General features: G+C 40.8%; 1 protein-coding gene across 3 annotated transcripts in view; it reads left to right on the top strand.

The window, feature by feature from the left end:
- Nucleotides 1-18,805, top strand: part of Wasf1 (WASP family member 1) — a 50,891-nt gene extending 32,086 nt beyond the window's left edge. For 2 of the 3 annotated variants that reach the window (XM_028890243.2, XM_028890244.2), the window contains 8 exons: nt 4,724-4,884; nt 6,558-6,692; nt 10,556-10,709; nt 11,935-12,052; nt 13,154-13,326; nt 14,632-14,811; nt 16,269-16,897; nt 17,942-18,805. In XM_028890243.2, coding sequence (XP_028746076.1) covers nt 4,752-4,884; nt 6,558-6,692; nt 10,556-10,709; nt 11,935-12,052; nt 13,154-13,326; nt 14,632-14,811; nt 16,269-16,897; nt 17,942-18,099 — 1,680 coding nt within the window. In that variant the 5' untranslated portion in view covers nt 4,724-4,751 and the 3' untranslated portion in view covers nt 18,100-18,805. The remainder of the gene's footprint in view (nt 1-4,723; nt 4,885-6,557; nt 6,693-10,555; nt 10,710-11,934; nt 12,053-13,153; nt 13,327-14,631; nt 14,812-16,268; nt 16,898-17,941) is intronic. The other variant, XM_028890245.2, reaches the window with a different exon arrangement.
- Nucleotides 18,806-21,951: the final 3,146 nt, after the last annotated feature.

Below are 21,951 nucleotides of genomic sequence, written 5' to 3'. Positions count from 1 at the left end.
GACCACCTGGGCCAGCTCTCCTCTGGCCCCTGGTAATAACAGGGACCACAGATCTCAACACAGACCCAGGCTGCAGCAGGGCCATGGATCCACCTATGGCTCTCGGCTGCAGCTTAGGTTTGGATGTCAGCATGACCTCAGGTAGCAGCAGCTCAGGCCACTCAGATCAGTATGGCCCTCAGACATAAACATGGCCTCAGGTGGCATCCAGACCATGGGCATCCTCATAGCTCTCAGTGGTATCATGGGTCATGAACATCAACACAGACCTGGGCTTCATTAGGGCCACAGACCCAGACATGGCCTTTGACTGCAGCACAGGCTGGGACATTACACGGCCCACCCATAGCAGCCTGTTCCTCACCATCCTGTGTCTTCAGTTCTGCTTCCACAGCGCACGAACCACTCTGCTTCTCCTCCCATTTCTCCTGTTCATCGTAGTGGCGCCCAGCCCTGTGTGGAGCAGGCCTGTGGCTGGCTTCCCCATAGGTTAGTTTTTTGAGTTCTGAAAATGAGAATTTGTATAACTTGTTTTTGTGCTCTCTAAAGTTTCAACATCATTATGATATCTGATCTTAGGATATCTTGACACTTGCATATTGCTTCATGTTTTTATACATAGGTGTGCCTCATTAAAAATCAGCAGAAAACAGGCTTAAAAGAACTTAGAAAATGATTAATGTGGTCGCCAAAGTGCAACTTCAGTTTCAGATGCTGTCAGATTGCTGAGGTTGAATTGCTTGAGTGCGTTTTCTTTGCTCTCAAAGGGACCATTCAGTCTATTACTTTAGTAAACCTGTCATCCTCAGCATTATTGCAGCTAATTTAAAAATTTAAATCACAGCCTGCTTCAGGATTTAGAACTATGCCCATAAAAGGTATGTTTTCCTAATTAAAAACATTACTTAGATTTTTGCTAAAATTTTTATCTTAAAAATTATTTTGCCAGGCAGTGGTAGCCCATGCCTTTAATCCCAGCACTTGGGGAAGCAGAGCCAGGCGGATGGATCTCTGTGAGTTTGAGGCCAGCCTGGGCTACCAACTGAGTTCCAGGAAGGGCGCAAAGCTACACAGAGAAACCCTGTCTCGGAGAAAAAAATATATATATATTTTTAAGAATTTAAGAATTGGTCTGTTTAGGTGACACGTGATTAAGTTTGCATCAGTAATTGATAATTTATTTGCTAAGAACATTGAAAATATACATTTGAAAAACCTGAGAATTGCTTTAGGTTTTTATATCTTCAACAGCTGATTATTTTTAGAACCATGTGGGTTATATAATAGTTAGGAAGTGAGGGGTTGCTATGGTAGTGTCTTCAGCTGTGACCTAGGGAAACAGAGCAACAATTTCAGAAACGAGTTGTTTTATGATATAGCCCAATATATTTTGGCCTTCTTGTTAGATTAAAGTTTCCCTTTAATCAGGTTAAACATTGATAGTTTAAAAGATGTTAAGTTATATGCAATTGGCTCATACTGTGCAGTTTTGTATTGCTTTTAAATAAAATGTCATTTTTAGTATATTAAAAACAATGAAATAAATTTGATTTCATATTCGCTTGGTAATTAATTTATGTTTTATTGTATATTTTGGTTTTTATTCTCTTTAATCTGGCAGAAGGTACTGTGTTAAAAGTGGTGAAGGGATCTCTAAAACTAGGAAGCTGACATTTTCATAGCTTTTGTTTCCGTTTTATCGCTAAGATTTGGTAGCTGGATTAGAGAGATGGTCATTGCAGTTTCGACAGGGAAATGAGAAATGAGTCTGGAGTGAACTGAAGTAAAGGGAGGGTCAGGGGCAGACTTGATTTCAGGGACCTTTTCGTTGTATGGAAAGACACTGTTGTAAACACACTGAAGGCCATTTTCCTTTTATTATCACAGTAATGTTTGAAACTACTTCATAAGCCTTTCTACATTTTTCCACCAGAAGGTATGTGTTTGCTGTCCCTTAGCCTTTGAGCTGGAGTCTACAGGTGCCCCAAAAATAAGTCCTATCCCTCCTTTATCCCTGTACAAAACGGGCAAACGTTGATTCCGTGGCGCAACTGTAGGACATGATTTTTCTCAATATATCCTTTTTTGTGCAAATAAAAAAAACCCTCAACTCTTGAAATGATAATGAGATAGTTGCTTTAGAAAGGTGTGTGTGCTTGTCTGCCTCCTCAGTGACCTAGAGAGTCTCGGTGGTCTTGCACTTCCATGCCGTGACTCTGCTTTTTCTTCCACGTGTATATTGATCAACTCTTGATCATCTGATCATCACCTATTTAGATATTAGAAATATAAGTTGAATAAGGCAAGATTTTGGTTCTCTCAAATTTTTCACTAAAGTCTAAATATATGACCCAGTCCAATACAGTAGCATATACTTGGTAGAATTCTGTTAAATGTAAATATGGGTCAAAGTTGAGGACACCAAAAGTTGTAGTTACATCTTCCTGGGGAGTTCAGTGATATTTCAGAGGAGAGGTGCTTAGTACAGTCTCAACAGTTAGTGTTCCCTGGGAGGAGGAGAAAAGGAGAGGCGTGCGAGGCAGAGCAGCATGTGAGGACAGGACTGTCAGAGTCAGGGAGGGGGAGGAGGAATCTAGGAGCAGGAGAGTCTGAACACACGTGAGCTCTCTTTCTTTCTCTCTCTCTCTCTCTCTCTCTCTCTCTCCCTCTCCCTCTCCCTCCCTCTCCCTCTCCTCTCCCTCTCCCTCTCCCTCCCTCCCTCCCTCCCTCTCTCTCTCTCCCTCTCTCTCTCCTCTCTCCCTCTCCCCTCTCTTCCCTCCCCCCCCCCCCCCCGTCCCTCATATTTTGAAAAATAAACCACGGGGCTGGAGAGATGTTTCAGTCAGTAAAGTTCTTACTGGGTGAGCACAAGGACCCATGTCCACCATCCTGTCCGTCACCTGTGTAGAACATTAGTGTAGCCGTGCACACCAGCCGTTCTGGTGCTGGGAGCCACACACGAGAGTCCCGGGGCCAGACTACCTGGTTGCCTTGATTCTTTAAGCTCTAGGTTTAGGGAGAGACCCTGTCTCAAAAAACAAGGTGGAGAGTGATTGAGGAAGATACTCAACATTGACCTCTGGCTTACACACACACACACACACACACACACACACACACCATTGAGACTACAGGAAATGATCTTAATCCATGGGAGAAATTATACTCTTTCTTTATGATGTTTTAATGTTCCCTGGTTTTTGTTTTATTCTCCAAAGCAGTGTCTTGAGGACCAGAGGACTCAGCAGGTAGAAGTGCTTTGCCACAAGCCTGAAGACAGGGGTTTGATCCCCATTGCCCTTGCTTGAAGGAGAGAACAGATGCTAAGAAGTTCTCTGCTGTCCACATGTGCATGTCTGCACCTATACACATCATACACACAGTTAAAAACCACCAGAAAACCTTAAAACTCTTTTGCTGTTAAAAATGTACAAGGACTTTTTTTAAGAAGTAAAATTGACTGGATATAAGTAAAATGTAACTTAAACCATTAGAATTCCTTAAGAATTTCTTACTAAAGAATTTCTTACTAAGGAACTTGCCAAGAGCGTTTTGAACAGCATTTGCCTTGTGCAGCGTACAGAAGCGCAGTTAGCAGAGTGAGGTGTCTGCCTGTGCCTTGGCAAACTCGCAGCTTCTCTCTGCTGCATTTGAATCAGCCTCCGATGCAGTCTCCGGTCCCTCTGTGCACTGCGGCGGCAGCGGTGCCAAGGCTTCCTGGCGTGCGAAATTCTTCTTCGAGCGTTCACTGAATGCGGCACACACGCCCTTTGTCACCAGCACATTTCTCATCTGTGGCCCTAAGGTGACCTTTGCTGGGTCTTTCCAGCACTGGCACTAGTGGCATTTCTAGCCGGCTGTTTGGTCTTTTAGTGCACTTGGATTATATTTGAATTTCGTTTTCGCATTGCCGTCTTTTGTTGGTGTTGGCTGCTCTTTCATCTCTGTCGACTCCCCTTTCCAGCCATCCGTTGTGTACAAGTGTGTGTGTGGGGGGGCATTTAGAATGACAGGCAAGAAGGCATCACAGTGAAAAGCTTTGCTGTCTGTGAGTGCATAACACACACACAGTGCAACAAACTGACTTTGGTTGGTCACCCTGATCACGGGGCATCTCATGGTGACTGATTTGTAGCCCACACTGCGCATAATGATGCTTGAGTTTATGCATTCATAGTTGATATTTTCTGGTCAGTGAAATTTGAACCACGGTGTTGGGAGACGTTGTTTAACCCTTGCTTGCTGAATTTGTGCACGTGGGGATCCTTCAAGTGAGGACAGACTGCAGTTCAAAGAAGCAGGACTTTTTGATAATTAAAGATTTGGTAGATTTGATGAGATTTCAGGTGGTGAGCACAGCTGGTACATGTAGAAATATAAACTTGATGCTACTTCTCAGCTTTTTTAGACTTCCTTAGCGAGGATCTCTTACACCAGTCACATAGTACAAATCTCTACCCGCGCTAAGTAACAGTGGTATGAATTCCCATGGGGCAGTTGATACTGAAAATTTACAAGAATGCTGTGTGTGTGTGTGTGTGTGTGTGTGTGTGTGTGTGTGTGTGTGTGTGTGTACTAGTAATTGCAAAGAAATAGTTAACAAATAAGTTTGGCTTTGGATGAGGTGGCTCTATTTTGTCTTCATACAGTGTGTAACTTCAGTCTTAAATGTGCCATTGTGTGTTACAGCTATAATACAGGTTTCTCTTTCTGTTTCTCACAGGTGAGCTGGTACAGCTGTTGATCTCAAGATGCCACTAGTGAAAAGAAACATTGATCCGAGGCACTTGTGCCACACAGCGCTGCCCAGGGGCATTAAGAATGAACTGGAATGTGTAACCAACATTTCCCTGGCAAATATAATTAGACAACTGAGTAGCCTAAGTAAGCATTTATATCAGTTTAAACATTGAAAACCAGAATTTGCTTTGGACTTAGAGTGTTAAGAAAATGTACTTGTGATTTTAGGAGGGATGTTTCATAGAAAGATTTTAATGTTAACCATGAGAATTTTAGTCACTTTATAAAATCAGTGAGTTTGAATGGTAATTTCTTCTTCCTGTTAACAGCATCTCTCAAATCAGTATCACATGGAGATTAGAATTATTGAGATTGATGGGAAAATGTGATTTGATCTTAGAAGATAGAGAGCCAGGATAGGACTTTGCTTGGTTGGTTACTTCTTACTATTTCTGGAGAGTTCGACTGTTCCCATTTTGCAACTTTAGGATCTCTTTTTAAATATATTGTATTAATATAAGGAAATATCTTCATATAATGAAAGGTATAGAGAGCGAGGACAGTGATAGCAGTAGGCCAGTAATGTGACTTGTATAAGGGAAGCCAGAATATGTGACCAAGAGTCTAAAACACACCGTGATGTGAAACGGCAAGAGACCTCGGCTTCCACCAGGCAAACAAACAGAAACCAAGTAAAACAGCTCCTGACAACGCTGAGTTCTCTGTCTTACCCCATAGTGCAAACACTGCCCGTGAACACAGCAGTGAAAGTAACCTACGGTGCTTCGTGTGGTTAGGGACATCCCCCATTAAGATTTTATGTTTACCTGTTAGAAAGTAATTAGTAACTACTATCTTTGTACTAGAGAACTAATGAAAATTTAAAATTCACTTCATAAATTTCTTCTGTTTTGTTTTCTCTTAACCATCGCGGCTCTGATTACCTCAAAGGTGTCTTCTGCTCTCGCCCTTCCTGTGGTTTTTCCCTTGTGAAAAGTCAGCTTACACTGCCGGGTTGAACTAATAAAGTCTAGTTTTTGCTCTCACGTGTAAATAATTTGACAGACAGTGCATTATTCCATTTTCTGTTGCTATAACAAAATACTTGAATCTGGATACCTGCAAAGAAAAGATATTTAGGTCACACATTTTAAAGTTGAAAGTTAAGTTTGAGCAGCCTTCTGCTCAGCCTCTGGTGAGGGTCCGCTTGGTTGTGTCACAGTATGATTTTTGGTAATAAGGATATACATGACTAAAAAGGTGAAGAATTTAGCTTTTTGATGATTTTTAAAAGCAATTATAATAAGAGGTCAAATGTCTCTCATAAGTGTTGGTTCTGTGTTTCCTGAGACAGTAACTAGTCTTGTATTCTGCCTCTGGCTTGAAATCCAGCTCTAGCAGAGTTTGTGTACAAACACTGATTACAGAGTGAAAAAAATTTTTTGTATGTATTTTTACATAATAGTCTTCCCTAACCCTCATCTGGAAGTTAAGTATAAAACATTTAAAGTCTTCCCATTTTAGACACAAGTCCCCAAGCAGAATGTGGTAGGGCAGGGTTTAGAGTCAGTTTTCCCAGACACACACACACACACACACACACACACCTGTCTCCACCACCCTCATATTGCTGGGTAACATTAGGATGGGGTTTCAAGTGTAAGGCGGTTCCAAATGAGTGCCCTATGTAAGAGGAGTTGACCTGTTTCTTATGAATGCAGTTCCAGATGAATGCCCTAAGTGACAGGGTTAACCTGCTTCTTGTGAATGAGTGATCACAGCTGCATTACACTGTGGTGTGTTTCATTTTTGCTTAGGTAAGTATGCTGAAGACATATTTGGAGAATTATTCAATGAAGCACATAGTTTTTCCTTCAGAGTTAACTCGTTACAAGAACGTGTGGATCGTTTGTCTGTTAGCGTCACACAGCTTGACCCTAAAGAAGAAGAACGTAAGTTTACTCTGTATTTTCTTTATGTTGTATTAAAACAGGAGATGAGTATGTTTGTGAGCAGTTTTAAGTGTGGATTGATTACAGTCGCCCCTTGGCCTTTTGTATCCATGCAAAAATAAACCAGTGTATTATCTAAGATAATACCAAGTCAGCTTGACTTCCATTGCTACTTTAAAAACAAGCCTTTTTGGGAATACTATTTATTTCTTGACTTCAGACTTTCTTCAGTTCTTTCTCCCTTACTTTTTGTGTGCTTTTTTTTTTTTTTTTGGTTTTTCGAGACAGGGTTTCTCTGTGTAGCTTTGCGCCTTTCTTGGATCTCACTCTGTAGACCAGGCTGGCCTCGAACTCACAGAGATCCGCCTGGCTCTGCTCCGAGTGCTGGATTAAGCATGTCCACCAACGCCCAGCCTCATGTCACTTCTTTAACTGTGCCTTTGTGTATGTATTGCTAAACTATGACTTTGATATTTAATTGACTGCTGCTACTGTCTGCTCTAAATGACCATTCCCAAACAAATTGTTCTATGCCAAGAATAAAATGGAGATATAAGGTTTTATTAAAAAACCACATTGCTATTTATTAATGGTAGAACCGCCCAGCTTCAATAGATATCTTGCATATTAACTTTTTTAATGCCTTGAAACACTGATAATTCTTTTGCGTTTTGTTATTAGGTGGTTGTTTTTTTTTTTTTTTTTTTTTTTTTTTTTTTTTTTTTTTTGGTTTTTTGAGAAGAGGTTTCTCTGTAGATAGACCTGGCTATCTGGAACTCGCTCTGTAGATAAGGCTGACCTTGAACTCGGAGCAGCACCTATAACTGCCTCTTGAGTGCTGGGATTGGCTGGATTGTTTGCTTTTTTTTATTATTCATAGAAAGAAATAAAACAATATAAATTTCATTTATATACTATAGAGAATTGTTTCATGTGAATTTTTCATGATATCCTCATCAGATTTTTTTGCTGAGTAACACTTTTAGTATAAATTCAAGTTATAGATCCAAATTTAAACAATGAAAACATTAAAGAATATTTTCAAAGCAAAGAGTAGAGTGTTAGGATGAATATCTTAATTGAACAACTCCTTTTGGCATAATGTAATAAGGATTTATTACTCTTAACGTTCATCATTCATTAAAATTGAGATACAGTTCAGCAAGGTCTTTTTATCGTATAACCAGTTTTATAACTGCAGTCAATTTTAGAATATTTTTAGCACTCCATCAAAAGGGCCCACTCCAGATTCCTTCTCCCACCCTGCCTGTGTCTTATCCTAATCTACTGTATCAGTGGACTTTGCTAATCTGACATGTCATTTGAGTGAACGACAGTCAGAGGTCTCGTGACCAGTGTCCTCCACTTTGTTCTTAAGATCTGTGTGTGTTTCTCTGGTGACTAATGGTATTGACCGTGGAGCCCTGTGTATATTTCCTTGGAGAAATATCCATTCAGTTCTTTGTTCCTAGATGTTCTTCCTTCTATACCTCATTTTAAAATCGAATTCTTTTTATTGTGAAGTTGTAAGAGTGTTTCTGGATTCTAGGTCCAAATCCTCTGTCACGTGTATGTTTTACATGTAGGTTGTCTTTCTTTGAGCTTTCCTTTGAAATATAGTTGTGTACATTAATCACATTTCATGAAATTCTTGAAAAATATCTAATTGTTATTGTTGAGAAATACCTTATAACCATATATACTTTCAAATATAATTTATATCATCATTTTCTTTTTAAATAGTTACAAATGTATGCCATGTAAGAATTCCTATATAAATTCCATTTATATATATAACAAAAATTAACATTTAATTCAAAATGCTGTTACTTTTTAAATACAGCATTTTATTGGCTTTCTTCCTTGACGTTTTGATGCATGTACACACTGCATTCTGGTTCCTCTCATACTGTTAGATGCTAATAAATGTCTTAATACCATCACCAAGTACAAGTACTGATACCAGTAAATGACTAAAGGTGTGAGTATATCAGAATTATTTTTTCTGGAGAAGAATTCTCAATCTAAAAGCTGAACACTTAACTGTTTTGAATGTGAATAATTGGGATTGTTTGTGGAGATTTGTGATTCAATCTGGGCTTTGAAATTCAGTGGGAATTCAAAGAAAATAACATTGTGCACATATAATTAAACTACAGAGTATGATAAAAGTATTTTCAATTATCTTTAAGTGGTAGCAGCCATGAAACTGCCAAGTAATTAAGAAAGTGTGTAAAAATGTTATAAAAATGTATACAATTATATTTAATTCAATTTTGTTTATGAGCATATAGAGCTGACATACTTACTGTGTGTCTGGTACTATTGAGGTAATACAAGATCTTGTCTAGTGGAAGGGCACTGTCATTGTCGCAGTGGGGTGTTTCTCAGTAGGCTGCAGAGAAGAGCTGAAGACAGAAGGACTGACTAGTTTGCATGCTTTTGGTGTCCTTTACCAGATGCTTTGGGCATCTGTTGGCAGCAGCTCTGGTTTGGTTGCTGGTTAAGTTGCTGGGTTGAGCGAGGGAGCAGCAACAACTGACCGTGTTCGTTGCTCCGCCTGAAAACAGGATGCGGATTGTGGGAAGAATTAGCCTGCAGACCAGATCTGTTTCTGTTCTGCTGGGCTGCTTAGCCTCGTTTGCTGAGCCTGTTGTGTGTTTTCTAGCTTTGGCTGTTTGTATTTAAAGATTGGGAAAGCAGTTCTGGTCTCACTGAAAAATGAAAAGGGTGAATGAAACGAGTTTAGTGAAAGCATGCATCACACGCAGTGTCTACTCATTAAGTACCTGCTGACCCCTCTCCAAAGACAGCAGGAGAGCCTTTTCTTTTCCTACCCCTGAATTGTATTCTCATGTTTACAAATCCATCACAAGGTGGGGTTGTGGACTTGTGGAAGATGCTCTGCCTGGGCCACACAGATCCAGTTGTTCACAAACTTTACTTGGAAGAAATGACCCTGTATTTTAGGGGAAGTTGTGGAAAATTGTGATTGCTTTCTGGCATTGCTGTGGTATACAGCATTTGTATGCTTAAGGTCATGCACACTCAGTATGTAAGACACCTTCTTCTTTTGTTTCTAGTTTTGTTTTGTGATAGAATCTCCCCCTATAAACTATTATATCTTGGAACTTGTGGCAAATTTCCTGCCTTCACCTCCCAAGTGCTGGGAACCATCATATCAGCTTTACCCAGCTTTTTAATGTGAAGAAATCACTCTAAATGTCAAAACTACAGTATTTTGATGCATTTCTTATTTTAATATGCTGGACACTACAAAAGTAAATGAAATTAGCCTTAAGTCGTCATGTATGCCATTGTGCTGTACCAATAAATGGGGTTACTAATGTACAAGAAAGTCTAAGTCTTTAAAAATTTATGGTGAGGTAGATAAAAGGAGTAAAGTTAAAACTAATATAGATCACCCACATGTCGTATTTATAGTATACATAGCAAGAAGTCAACACTGTTTAACCTAGAATGCCATTAGATATTCTTAGTTCTTTCAGCTGCTAAGGAATAGATGTAGATGGAAAAAGATGACAGAAAAAAGGGAAGAGTTTAAGTTAGGTGGGGTGGGCAGGAAGAGCCAGCAAAGAAAAAGAAATACTGGAAATGTGCCATTAGGACCCTCTGGGCTTGAGAACCCGAAAGCTGTGTTCAGAACTCACCTAGAGGATCAGGCAGAGGATGATCAGGATAATGTAATGATAGACTGTTTAGGATGACTCCTGGTTAATGAAGTCACTAAAGGCACACAACCTGTTGTGGCATACGAGCTTTGAAATAAATGTGCAGTATCGATATGTCATTCAGCTGAGTTGTCTTAGGAAAATAAAATGAAGTTGTGATTTTTGTTTTAGTATCTTTGCAAGATATAACGATGAGAAAAGCTTTCCGAAGTTCTACAATTCAAGATCAGCAGCTTTTCGACCGCAAGACTTTGCCTATCCCATTGCAGGAGACATATGATGTGTGTGAGCAACCTCCACCACTCAATATACTCACTCCTTACAGGTCAGTAGAGTAGTACAGTAAAAACCCTGCTGTCTCTTTCATGCTTGAGATTAAGATGCTTGAGTCACACACAGTTTGAATCTCACTTGGTTAGTTTGAATCTCACTTGGTTCTAGCCCACAGAATGGCCTCTCTACCTGTTACTTTCAGAAAACCTTTATTTATTCAGTAGACGAGCTTCACAGGCTCTGACATACAAAAGACAAGACCTGTTCAAGTAATTATTATGAAGAGCCACTAGCAAAGTGATTGATTACCATGGAATTGGGTCAGTAAAGTTGTCATTGTCTTTTTAATTTAATTTTTAGTCATAGGGAAATGAAGCTAACAGTTCCACAACACTGACAGACATCATTGTTGCATGCTATCTGATCTTGATATGTGTATCTTCACTTTCTGAATAATGAAAATGTAGTTTTTTTAATACTTTCCACCACTCACTCCAGTGAAGTCTCGAATTAGTGTTTCTTAGGAATTCTTTCAAGACATATTACTCAGAGAATTCGATTGTGTTTCTTGGGAATTTTTTCACGGGATTTGTTAAATAGGCAATTTGAGATGTACACCACATATCCTGAAAAAAATGATACTGAAATTGTTATTTGAAGCTGTAGTTCAGTAGGCAGGTTGACAGATGTAAGTGCATGCTAACATTGAACTGAAAATTAAGAGACACCTTTTGGACTTAGTAGAATACTAACTTTGTTAGAACACTGCTGGAAATGGTAGAGGTTCTCTTTTCTAAGTGACACTCCTGCTTTCCAGACTTGGGTTTTCATCAGAACTATTTCAAATTATCGACTTTCCTCAAAGGACTTAGAAAATTCCATATTCAGCAAAAGTGGGCTTTTATGTTGAACAGAAGTTCTTTACACTATGAGTATCAACTCTGAAAAGCCCTGCTTTTTCATTTTCCATAGTTTCATTTCTGATTTATATTTTTTTTAAAAATGTATTGCTACAATGCCTTATTTTGGCAATATTTATTCATTTTGAGACATGATCTCCTTATGCAGTCCAGAATAGGCTTGAACTCGTGACCCTCTTCCCTTGAGTGCCAAGATCACTGACATGCATAATGGCTGGGAGACAATACTGTAACACACGCTATGTGTCACAGTGCGGTGTAATGGACTGTGATATGAGGGGAAGCACATTTGGGTGACAAGTTTCTCTGATTGTTCCTGTCTTACCTAATACATGGCGTTGGCATACTGTATTTCAGGGACGATGGGAAGGAAGGGCTGAAGTTTTATACCAATCCTTCGTATTTCTTTGATCTGTGGAAAGAAAAGATGTTGCAAGATACAGAGGATAAGCGGAAGGAAAAGCGAAAGCAGAAGGTATTAAAGAGGTTTAAGAGCTTGGAGTTCTGTATTCATGTGTTGCTGCACACGGGAGACTATTAACCTATACTCTGACAGTCTCGGCTCATGGGGTCCGTGCATTGAAGTCCTTGACTGCACAGATCACAAAGGAGTGTTGTGTAGATGTGAGCGGAGGCCGTAATTGAGCCCCACCGTGTGTCCCAGCTGTTGTCCACAGGTTGTTGTGTCCTCACCAAGTTCCCGTTACCAGTCTCTTGTGCTGCCATTTCCACTTTCTGGTAAAATTTTCCTGAATCTGCTCTATTTCATACTGATTTTTAAAGTACGCAGAAAGGAAGGAACAAGTTTTTTGGCACAGGAGAGGCACAGGCTGTCTTCATCATGCCTTTGTCTGTCTCTACTTTCCTCAGTCCCCATGACACCCTCCTATTACATTCTTACGTGCTGGACAGTGCCCTGGTGTTCTAGCTGCAGTTTGCAGACTGGTGACTGGCAAGCCAGAGTGCTCCTGAACACAGGTTTTGTTTGCCAAGCACGGGGGTTTTTAAACTTTGTTTGAATAGAATTCCTTCGCTGGCCATGCCTGTCCAATTCACAGTGTGCCCGTCTTACACCTGACAGACTTCGTTCATGTATGTGGCCTGCCTTGTCCCTTTGGACGTGGTTGTACCTTCTCCAGGCCTTTCAGGCTCTCCCCTGACTGTGCTTTCTGGCCGTGTCCCATACAGACAGTTCAGTGGCTTGGTTACCGACCAGGGGTAGATAGTTCTGTCCATGGTAAAACCTTGAGACTTACTAATAATAGTAGGTATGGGAGTAAGGATTAGTGACTTTCCTGCATTCCGAGGGTTTCTGCCTAAAATCTAGGCACACCATTTTGCATCTATTCCCTTGGTTTGAAACGGAGTTACAGAACCGTGGTGAGAAACTGGGATTACAGCAAACCCCGGTCAGTTTTAACTTTGAGTGTCCCTGTAAAATGGTCCTATGTTTGGCTGTATCATGATGACATTGCTTTTTTAAACATTGACCTTAGAATTGTATCTGGATTATTGTAGCCTCTTTTTAAGTATTTAGCATTTCACCACTCGGCTTGTGTCATTGCTTCTGTTATAGCAGAAAAATCTAGATCGTCCTCATGAACCCGAAAAAGTGCCAAGAGCACCTCATGACAGGCGGCGAGAATGGCAGAAGCTGGCCCAGGGTCCAGAGCTGGCGGAAGACGATGCTGACCTCTTACACAAGCATATTGAAGTTGCCAATGGCCCGGCCTCTCATTTTGAAACAAGGTTTCTTTTATTTTGTTTTGAATGAATGCTGAACACTGAATTTATGTACACTGTCTCTCTGTCCTTCTCAGTCTTGGCTCCCAAACTGGAGTTGGAACGCTCTGTTGTAATAGAAAAGATTTTAGCTCTGACCACTGAACCTGCAAAATCCAACCTCCTCCAGCAGGCCACTTCCATATTTGGACTTTGTGTTGCCATTTGTAGAAAGAAATGTTAATGATTTGTTTCAGCTTTTATCTGAAGATTTAACTGCCTCCAATATTTGAGGTAGACTGTGATGAATGCCATAGTAGAGTGTGTCTGGAATATTTTTGAAGTATTGATTTATCTCATGAAACTGGAGCTAAGAAGAGGTTCAGTTCTGTTCTTTCCCTGTCCCCAAATGCAGATACATCGGGGATTTCAGACAGAATTAACTACCTTCTTTTACAGATGTGTGCTAGGTCCTGTTCCTTTCTCAGTGGCCAGGGGTCCTGGCTGAGTAACATGGCTGTCATAACAGACACATGTTTTCAAGTTTGTGGGAAAATTCATGTATGTATTATCATACTCATGTTATTGGAAACAAGCTTCACGTCTTCTTTTGAATAACACATAGAAAGTATTGGAGGTGTAATTGAAACTTTGAGGCCCAGTTTGAGAGAAATGTATATCTGAGAGATTCTGCGTAGCTATATAACTAAAGGAACTGAAAGAATGGAAATTAAACAAACTAAAATCTGTAGCTGTGCACCTCTGTTACAGTTAAACATAGGTGTTTGTCTGGCCTGTTGACCAGTGTAAGCGCAGTAATTTGTGACATGCTCTGCACATCTGTTAATCCAGCTTTGTTCCCAGAGTGCCCTGCAGTTGGTAAATACTAATCTCCCCATGCTCAGCTACAATTTTATCTAACTCTCACGTTGCTATGTTACTTAGCTCTGTTCTCAGTTTTCTTGTCTTTTCTGTGGCCCTAGAACCAGAGAAAGTTTTCTGTTGTTAGAAAACTTTTGGAAGGGGTTGGGGATTTAGCTCAGTTGGTAGAGTGCTTGCCTAGCAAGCTCAAGGCCCTGGGTTCAGTCCTCAGCTCTAGGGAAAAAAAAAAAAAAAGAAAAGAAAAGAAAAAAAAACTTTTGGAAGCTATTAGTTAAAAAAAAAAAACAAATGTCCAAGTGGTAATAAATTCAAGTTTTTACATTTTACTTGTCAATTATTGGTTAAAAATAATTCACACAGAAATAAACTACTGGCACTCAAAAGAATAACCACTTATGTAACATTTCATTTCTCTAATAGACACACTATTTCTTTGTCTATTTCTTGAAGGCCACAGACATACGTGGATCATATGGATGGCTCTTACTCGCTTTCTGCCTTGCCCTTCAGTCAGATGAGTGAACTTCTGACCAGAGCTGAGGAAAGGGTCTTAGTCAGACCTCACGAGCCACCTCCACCTCCACCAATGCATGGAGCAGGAGATGCAAAGCCCATACCCACGTGTATCAGGTATGCGGGGACAACCTCATAATGCTTTATCTTAGGGACCAGTGGCCTTTTTCTTTAAAGGATCAGTAGAAACATTTTGGGCTTTCTGGACAAATAGTTTCACTGGGGCTTTAGTCTGCCTTCGTTGTGTGGAAGCAGCCGGAGAGTGTCCATAAGTAACTGTTCAAAACAAAACTTGGTTCACGAAACAAGGAGCCTTTGGCCTGTAAAATGTGTTTGCTTTCCTCTGATTGGAGCAGGCACCTTCTCCTGGGGACCTTTAGATAACTGCTTTAAAGATTTGTGTTTTCATGTAATTACAGCTTTGTTAACTAGCATTATCTTACACAGTTTATTAAGAAAAAATGAATTTTTACAGTGTGGTAAGGGTCTAAAATATGGAGGCCAAATATATTAGTTTGATATTAAGAAAAATATTTTAGTAACTTCAAAGAGAATAGAAAGTTTCTTGTAGCAATATTTCAGTGAAGCTATTTTGAATGTTAATGTGGTCAGTTATCCACCTTAGACATTTTTAACATAGGCATATTAAAGAGGTTTTCTAACAGAGAAATACAGCCCAGCTTTACCATTTTTAGTTTAAAATAGAACAAACTACAAAAACCTCAGATCACTAACTTAGGAAGAAAAAAAGGGCTGTAAATTTCCTTTTGTGGTTTTTAATAAGCTGGCATTGGCTTCGCTGAAATGACACACAATGAGCCTTAACAGCTCAGTATGAATGCACCGTCATCACATGAGCCAAATACTGCTGTGAGTGTGAGCACAGCCACCGCAGTGTGGTAAGTGTGAATGCACCATCATCACATTAGCCAAATACTGCTGTGAGTGTGAGCACAGCCACCGCAGTGTGGTAAGTGTGAATGCACCATCATCACATTAGCCAAATACTGCTGTGAGTGTGAGCACAGGACCGCAGTGTGGTAAGTGTGAATGCACCGACATCACATGAGCCAAATACTGCTGTGAGTGTGAACACAGCAACTGTGGTGTGCTAAGTGTGAATGCACCGTCATCATATTAGCCAAATACTGCTGTGAGTGTGAGCACAGCCACCTCGGTGTGGTAAGTGTGCCTCACTGCAGATTCCTCTCATAATGCAGGATTGAACACTATTGACTAAAGTGGGCAGAAAATTCCCGAGTGGATGTGGAAGTTGTGTACAAAGTCAGACTGTTGAGAAAGTTGTTAGATTATTACACATGGCGGGGAGCGATGGCCCCGTGGTTCAGAGCACTGACTGAAGTTCCAGAGATTATTACAAACCAAAGCACCACCTGTTCATTTTCTTGTACACTTTTAGTTCTTATTCTTTTGAAATACTGTTACGTAAAATGTCTATAGGAACATGTTGATGGGCCTGTTGGTGTAGCTCCCAGTAGTCATTGATAGTTTCTTCAGTCACTTTCTTCTTGGTTTCCTGTTGAGTAACTTGTAGGTTCTCTTTATCATTTCAGCTCTGCTACAGGTTTGATAGAAAATCGCCCCCAGTCGCCAGCTGCAGGCAGAACACCTGTGTTTGTGAGCCCCACCCCCCCACCTCCTCCCCCACCTCTTCCATCTGCCTTGTCAACTTCTTCATTAAGAGCCTCGATGACTTCAACTCCTCCCCCCCCAGTACCTCCCCCACCTCCGCCTCCAGCCACTGCCTTGCAGGCTCCCGCAGTACCACCTCCTCCAGCTCCTCTTCAGATTGCCCCTGGCGTTCTTCACCCAGCTCCTCCTCCGATTGCCCCTCCTCTAGTCCAGCCTTCTCCACCAGTAGCTAGAGCTGCCCCAGTTTGTGAGACTGTACCAGTTCATCCACTTCCACAAGGGGAAGTGCAGGGGCTGCCTCCACCCCCACCACCGCCTCCTCTGCCTCCACCTGGCATCCGGCCATCCTCACCTGTCACAGTTGCAGCTCTTGCTCACCCTCCCTCTGGGCTCCATCCAGCTCCATCTACTGCCCCAGGTCCCCATGTTCCATTAATGCCCCCATCTCCTCCATCACAAGTTATACCTGCTTCTGAGCCAAAGCGTCATCCATCCACCCTACCTGTCATCAGTGACGCAAGGAGTGTACTACTGGAAGCAATACGAAAAGGTAATTGTCTCAGAGCCGTGGAAAGCATTGGAAACCTTCTAAATACTTAGGACAATGCTGTGTTCCTCACTTGTAAACTTTTAGGTGACCGTGGTTTTGTACAAATGGTATTTAAGGAACAGAGCTATGTAGGACATCTATTTTAAATGACTTTCAGGAAAAAATATGACATTTAACCATTCTATTTTCATACTTAGTGGGGTTTCTTAAAGTAAAGGAGAAATCGAAAGCATTGGTGTTGGGAATGGAGTTCAGTTGATAGAGTACTTACCCAGCGTTCACAGAGCCCTGGGCTTGATTCTAGGTGCCACATACGCCGGAACCTAGTGGCCTACACTTGTAATAGAGCCATGAGGGGCATCAGAAGTTCTAGGTGATTCTTGGCTGTAGTTAGTCCCATGCCAGCCTGGGCTACATGAGACTGTCTGAAAAAGAAAAGCAGAAACTTAAAGTGTTAGACTTCTGTGATACAGAAAATTTAATAAAAATTCTCCCTCTATATTTTTAACCTCCTTAAAATAGTATTTTCAGTGCAGAAGCTGTTTATTTGGGGTGTAATTGACATTTGTTTCTCCAGATGCCTCTAAAGGATTAAAGTTCTTCGCTTAGAAACAAGAAAGATATGTTTATTCATTTCTTATTTCAGCATTTCCTAAGCGGAAGTAAGAATATAGAGAATGGTAGTACCTTTCCTTCAAGGACAGGGGACAACAAGGCCACAGAAGATACATTCAGCAGCTTTTTTGTCCCTAGAGGTGGTAGAAGTGTGTCATCTGGTTACAGATGAGCATGAAGTGCAGCAGAGCATGGTGGATAAATACAGATATCCCCAGGAATAGCTGGGGGTTCAGGATCTAATTTATAGGTGATTATGTAGCAAAAGACTTAAAACTCAAATACAGTTCCTTCAAATTCTCTTTTAGTGGAGCTTGCTTTTTATTTTCCCATTAGTATTTCTCATGCGCCTTTAGTTTTAATCCATGAGGATTGTGTCTGGTTTTTGCATTCTGATTTTAAATGGTTGGTTTGGCTTCGCTCTATCAGGTATTCAGCTACGAAAGGTAGAAGAGCAGCGTGAACAGGAAGCTAAGCATGAGCGGATTGAAAACGATGTCGCCACCATCCTGTCCCGCCGCATTGCTGTGGAGTACAGTGATTCGGAAGATGACTCGGAGTTCGATGAAGTAGACTGGCTGGAGTAAGGGGGTTGCATTGCTCTGTATTGCAAGACTGAATGCACATGTCCTCTGTGGCGCTTGTTCCTTGAAAATGTTTGCTCATTCTAGTGTTTCGCTTCCTATTCCTCATAATGAATAACCCTTTTCCTCCATAATTTTTGATTTCTATGGAAAGTATTAGCATATATTTCAAACTAAATATTTTACAGTGGCTTATCTTTTCCCCCCCTGGAAAAATCTAATTTGGTCCAGTAAACCACTAAGTATTAAGCATGGACAGCCGTTGTTAGAGTAGCAGCTTCAGTTTTTGGTATACCTTAATTGTGCACTTTGTGATTTTTTTTTTTTTTTAAATTTAAAGAAAGCAACTGAGGATGAAGTCTTGAAGGCAGCTGTGTCTGTTAATGAGCCTTATTCCATTTTTGATGTTTTAAATGAAGAAACACTGCCTCGATTATATGAAAACACTCAGAAAGAACATTTAGCTCGTAGTGTTGAATTCTCTTAAGGAATGGTTAATTTCTTTGTTATCATTTTATTGTTTTAAATACTTGCCTTATTTGAACGTTTAGCAGAACCCCTTTCCCACTTATATATTGTGTGGTACAGTTTTGCTTGCCTATAGAAGTTTAAATTTTTTCCATGTGAAATACTCAGAATAAGCATATGTGTAACTTACATAATGTGAGAATAACAATCTGATGTAATAAATGATTCATTTGAAAGGTTCCCGGTGTCGCACTTTGAATGCATCTGTGGATAAGGTAGCTTCTGAATGCATAGGTAGTGGAACAACTTCAACCATGGAAGTCCTCTGTGTTTTTTTAAAATACAAATTGTCTCTTATGTAAGGGAATGTTTATGCCATGCTTTTCTGAAGTTGCAAAATTACATTTCAGCTCCTTGTTACTTAACATTCCTCCTTGCTCCTTGCCCTCTGCATGCCTTATTGTCATTTATCACCAGGTCCACAGGTTGTGTATGGATGAGTTATTTTTATTTGCGTCAGTTCGAGGTGATAGGGAGGCACGTTAACATCTTTACTTGCATTAAGGATGCTAAGAGAAGCATCTGTGACCGTGCTTGCCTGTGGTGCAGTCCAGCACTTGGAACTGACATGGGTAAGAGTCTGAGGTCAGCTTGGGCTGCGTGGGAAGGTCTGGGCTCAGAAGAAACAAGCTCAACTGAACGGAATTAGGGCAGGTCAGTTCCGTTGTTGTTATTTTAGGTAGCCTCACTCTTGAGCCTGGCTTGTGTGCACATCTTGCAGTCCGCTTTCCAGTTCTTCATCAAGAGGTGCCTTGTATTCCTTGACTCTGGGTCTCCGAGACTTGCAGACAAGGTGCATGTGGCTGATGTGAAGTACACCAGTTCCACACCTAGGCCTCCTCCCTGATGCCTGTCCCCTCCCTCTCCCCGGTCTCCGGGCTGTCGTACAGATCAGAACCTGTGTAGAGAATGATGACAAGGAAAGACGCTGCTAAAGCAGCCCAGCCCAGGTTCACTTGCTTCCGGGCACGTTGTAAACAGGCAGACAAACCTGACCAGACACAGGAGCTCATGAACAAGAGGTGAGTGCTCATTGTCCTGCATCTGAGTTTTGAGGTGAGTTATTTCATGAAGCATTATTGGGGAAATAGGTGGTTGATTCGTAGTCACTTGCTATCATGATAATATGGGAGGTATTTAAGCAACTAACCAGTGACCTATGATTTTTGTAAAATAGAATGATGAACTAAGTTCAGCTGTAGCAATTTGATTTGTGAATAAAAAAATCCTAATGGTTTAAATAAAAGATTTGATTCAGTCTTTTAAATAGCTTAGTTTAGAACAGTGGTTCTCAACCTTCCTAGTGCTGAGACCCTTTAAAACAGTTCCTCATGCTGTGGTGACCTTCCAGCCATAAAAGTATTTTCATCGCTACTGTTATGAATCATAATTTAAAATTTGAATATCTGATATGCGACCCTTGTGAGAGGGTTGTTTGACCACTCCCCTTAAAGGGGTTGGGACCCACAGTTTAAAACGAGCTTAAGCCATTCAAGGCGCCTTTCCAGCCTTAGGAAAATACAGTATCAAATTAAAACTTAGAATATGGCAGTTTAAAGTCTGTGTTAAGTGTGATCATAATTAAAAAGTTACAACTTGAGGTTTTTTTTAAAAAAAATCTTTGCATGTGTTTGCACATGTGTGTGTGCATATGGAGTGGAGCACATGTGACGGTATACATGTGGAGGCCGAAAGTGACTTGGGGTATCAATAGTCGTCTTTCGCCTTGTTTGGGAGATGGGCTCTTGCTGCTTGCCACTCCATGCACCAGGTTCGCTGCCTTAAGATTAACTATTGCCGGCTGGAGAGATGGCTCAGTGGTTAAGAGCACTGACTGCTCTTCCAGAGGACCTGGGTTCAAGTCCCAGCACCCACATGGCAGCTCACAACTGTCTGTAACTCCAAGATCTGACACCCTCACACAGTCTATATACACGCAGCAAAACACCAATGCACATAAAATAAGAATAAATAAATTATATATATAAAAAAAGATTAACTATCGCTAAATAACCAAAAACGTAATGGTGCGGAGTTTGAACAGTTAAGGATACAAAAGAAAATTTATTTATTTATTTTAGTAATAAAGTAGATGTGCTTATCAGTAAAGCCTAGAGGTATATATTATTATAGTTTATAGAGCCTCTTTTTGTTTTTGAAAATATTTCTGGGAGATACCGTGACTGAAGAAGCCAGATACAGCTTTTGTAGAGCCAAAATACCCTTTTAGTGTAGGGTATTCAGCTCACTTTGCTAGAGAGTTCTTTTAAGCAGGTTATCTGAGGTCAGCTCTCTTTCCATAAGAAGAATGAAAGCTGCTGGGTGATGACCACCCTCTTACGGCTGAACTGTTCTCCGTATCCAACAGGGCTACCCACAAACATAGGTGAGTGTATGTTGTGGGCACCCGTTCTCCGCCATGTCACCAGATCCAGCCAGCAGTTTTTGGTTAACCTGCTTGAAACTTTCAGCTCCCCGTTGGCATCAGTGAGCTCTCCTTCCTCTTCTTCCCAGGAATGGTGAGTCAGAGGAGGGAAGAAATGCTCCCTTGTAGCAGTAGTGCTGGGATGAATTGCAGCCGCTGCCTCAAGAGGAAAGGAGTGTTTCTCTCTAGCTGTTCCTAGCTTCAGGCTTAAAGGCATGTTTAGCTGCCACCCTGGTCCTCCCTAGCTCATAATAACGTGAGCAGATGAGCTGAATTGAGACAAAACAATGTTGATTTGGGTTGTGCTGCATGAATTAAGAAGTACCTCCTGTGGTCTTATTTTTGGAAAGTCCTACCCTTGCTTGCACATCCATCTCACATCATATTTTCATGAAGTCTCTCTGGACACCACAACTGAAACTATATCCCTTTTCTAATTTCTCTGGTTCTTTCATTTTAGGCTTTCCTCAACAAATACTCATCCCGCTTCACATCACAGTTACTACCTTTTTGAACTTGCCAAATAAATACTCACAAGACAGCTGGGCACTAATAGACAACTCCAAAAGTATTGTTAGGAGCGCTTTCAGAAATGCCTTTTTTGTTCTGTCTCCTAGGACTCTTGAAATACTCCCTCCTGTGAAAATTTCTTTCTCTGTTAATCTCAGTAACAGTTGATGGGAAACTAGTCTTGATATTATCAATTTGTGTGTGTGTGTTCCTGTGTGTGCCTGTGTGTGTCTCTGTGTGTGCCTGTGTGTGTCTCTGTGTGCGTCTCTGTGTGTACTCCAGTAAATGGAAAGTGTAGGAGTGGCTTCTAGCCAAAAGCTGACAACCATTAATATTTCTGAAGTCTTTTTTTTTTTCCTTAGTGTAGAAAGCAAAAATTGTGTTTTAATGGG

This window comes from Peromyscus leucopus, chromosome 8a (genome assembly GCF_004664715.2).
Source record: "Peromyscus leucopus breed LL Stock chromosome 8a, UCI_PerLeu_2.1, whole genome shotgun sequence".
Taxonomy (NCBI): Eukaryota; Metazoa; Chordata; class Mammalia; order Rodentia; family Cricetidae; genus Peromyscus; species Peromyscus leucopus.
The sequence above is the reverse complement of the archived record's forward strand: the minus strand, read 5'-3'. Positions and strand labels throughout refer to the sequence as shown.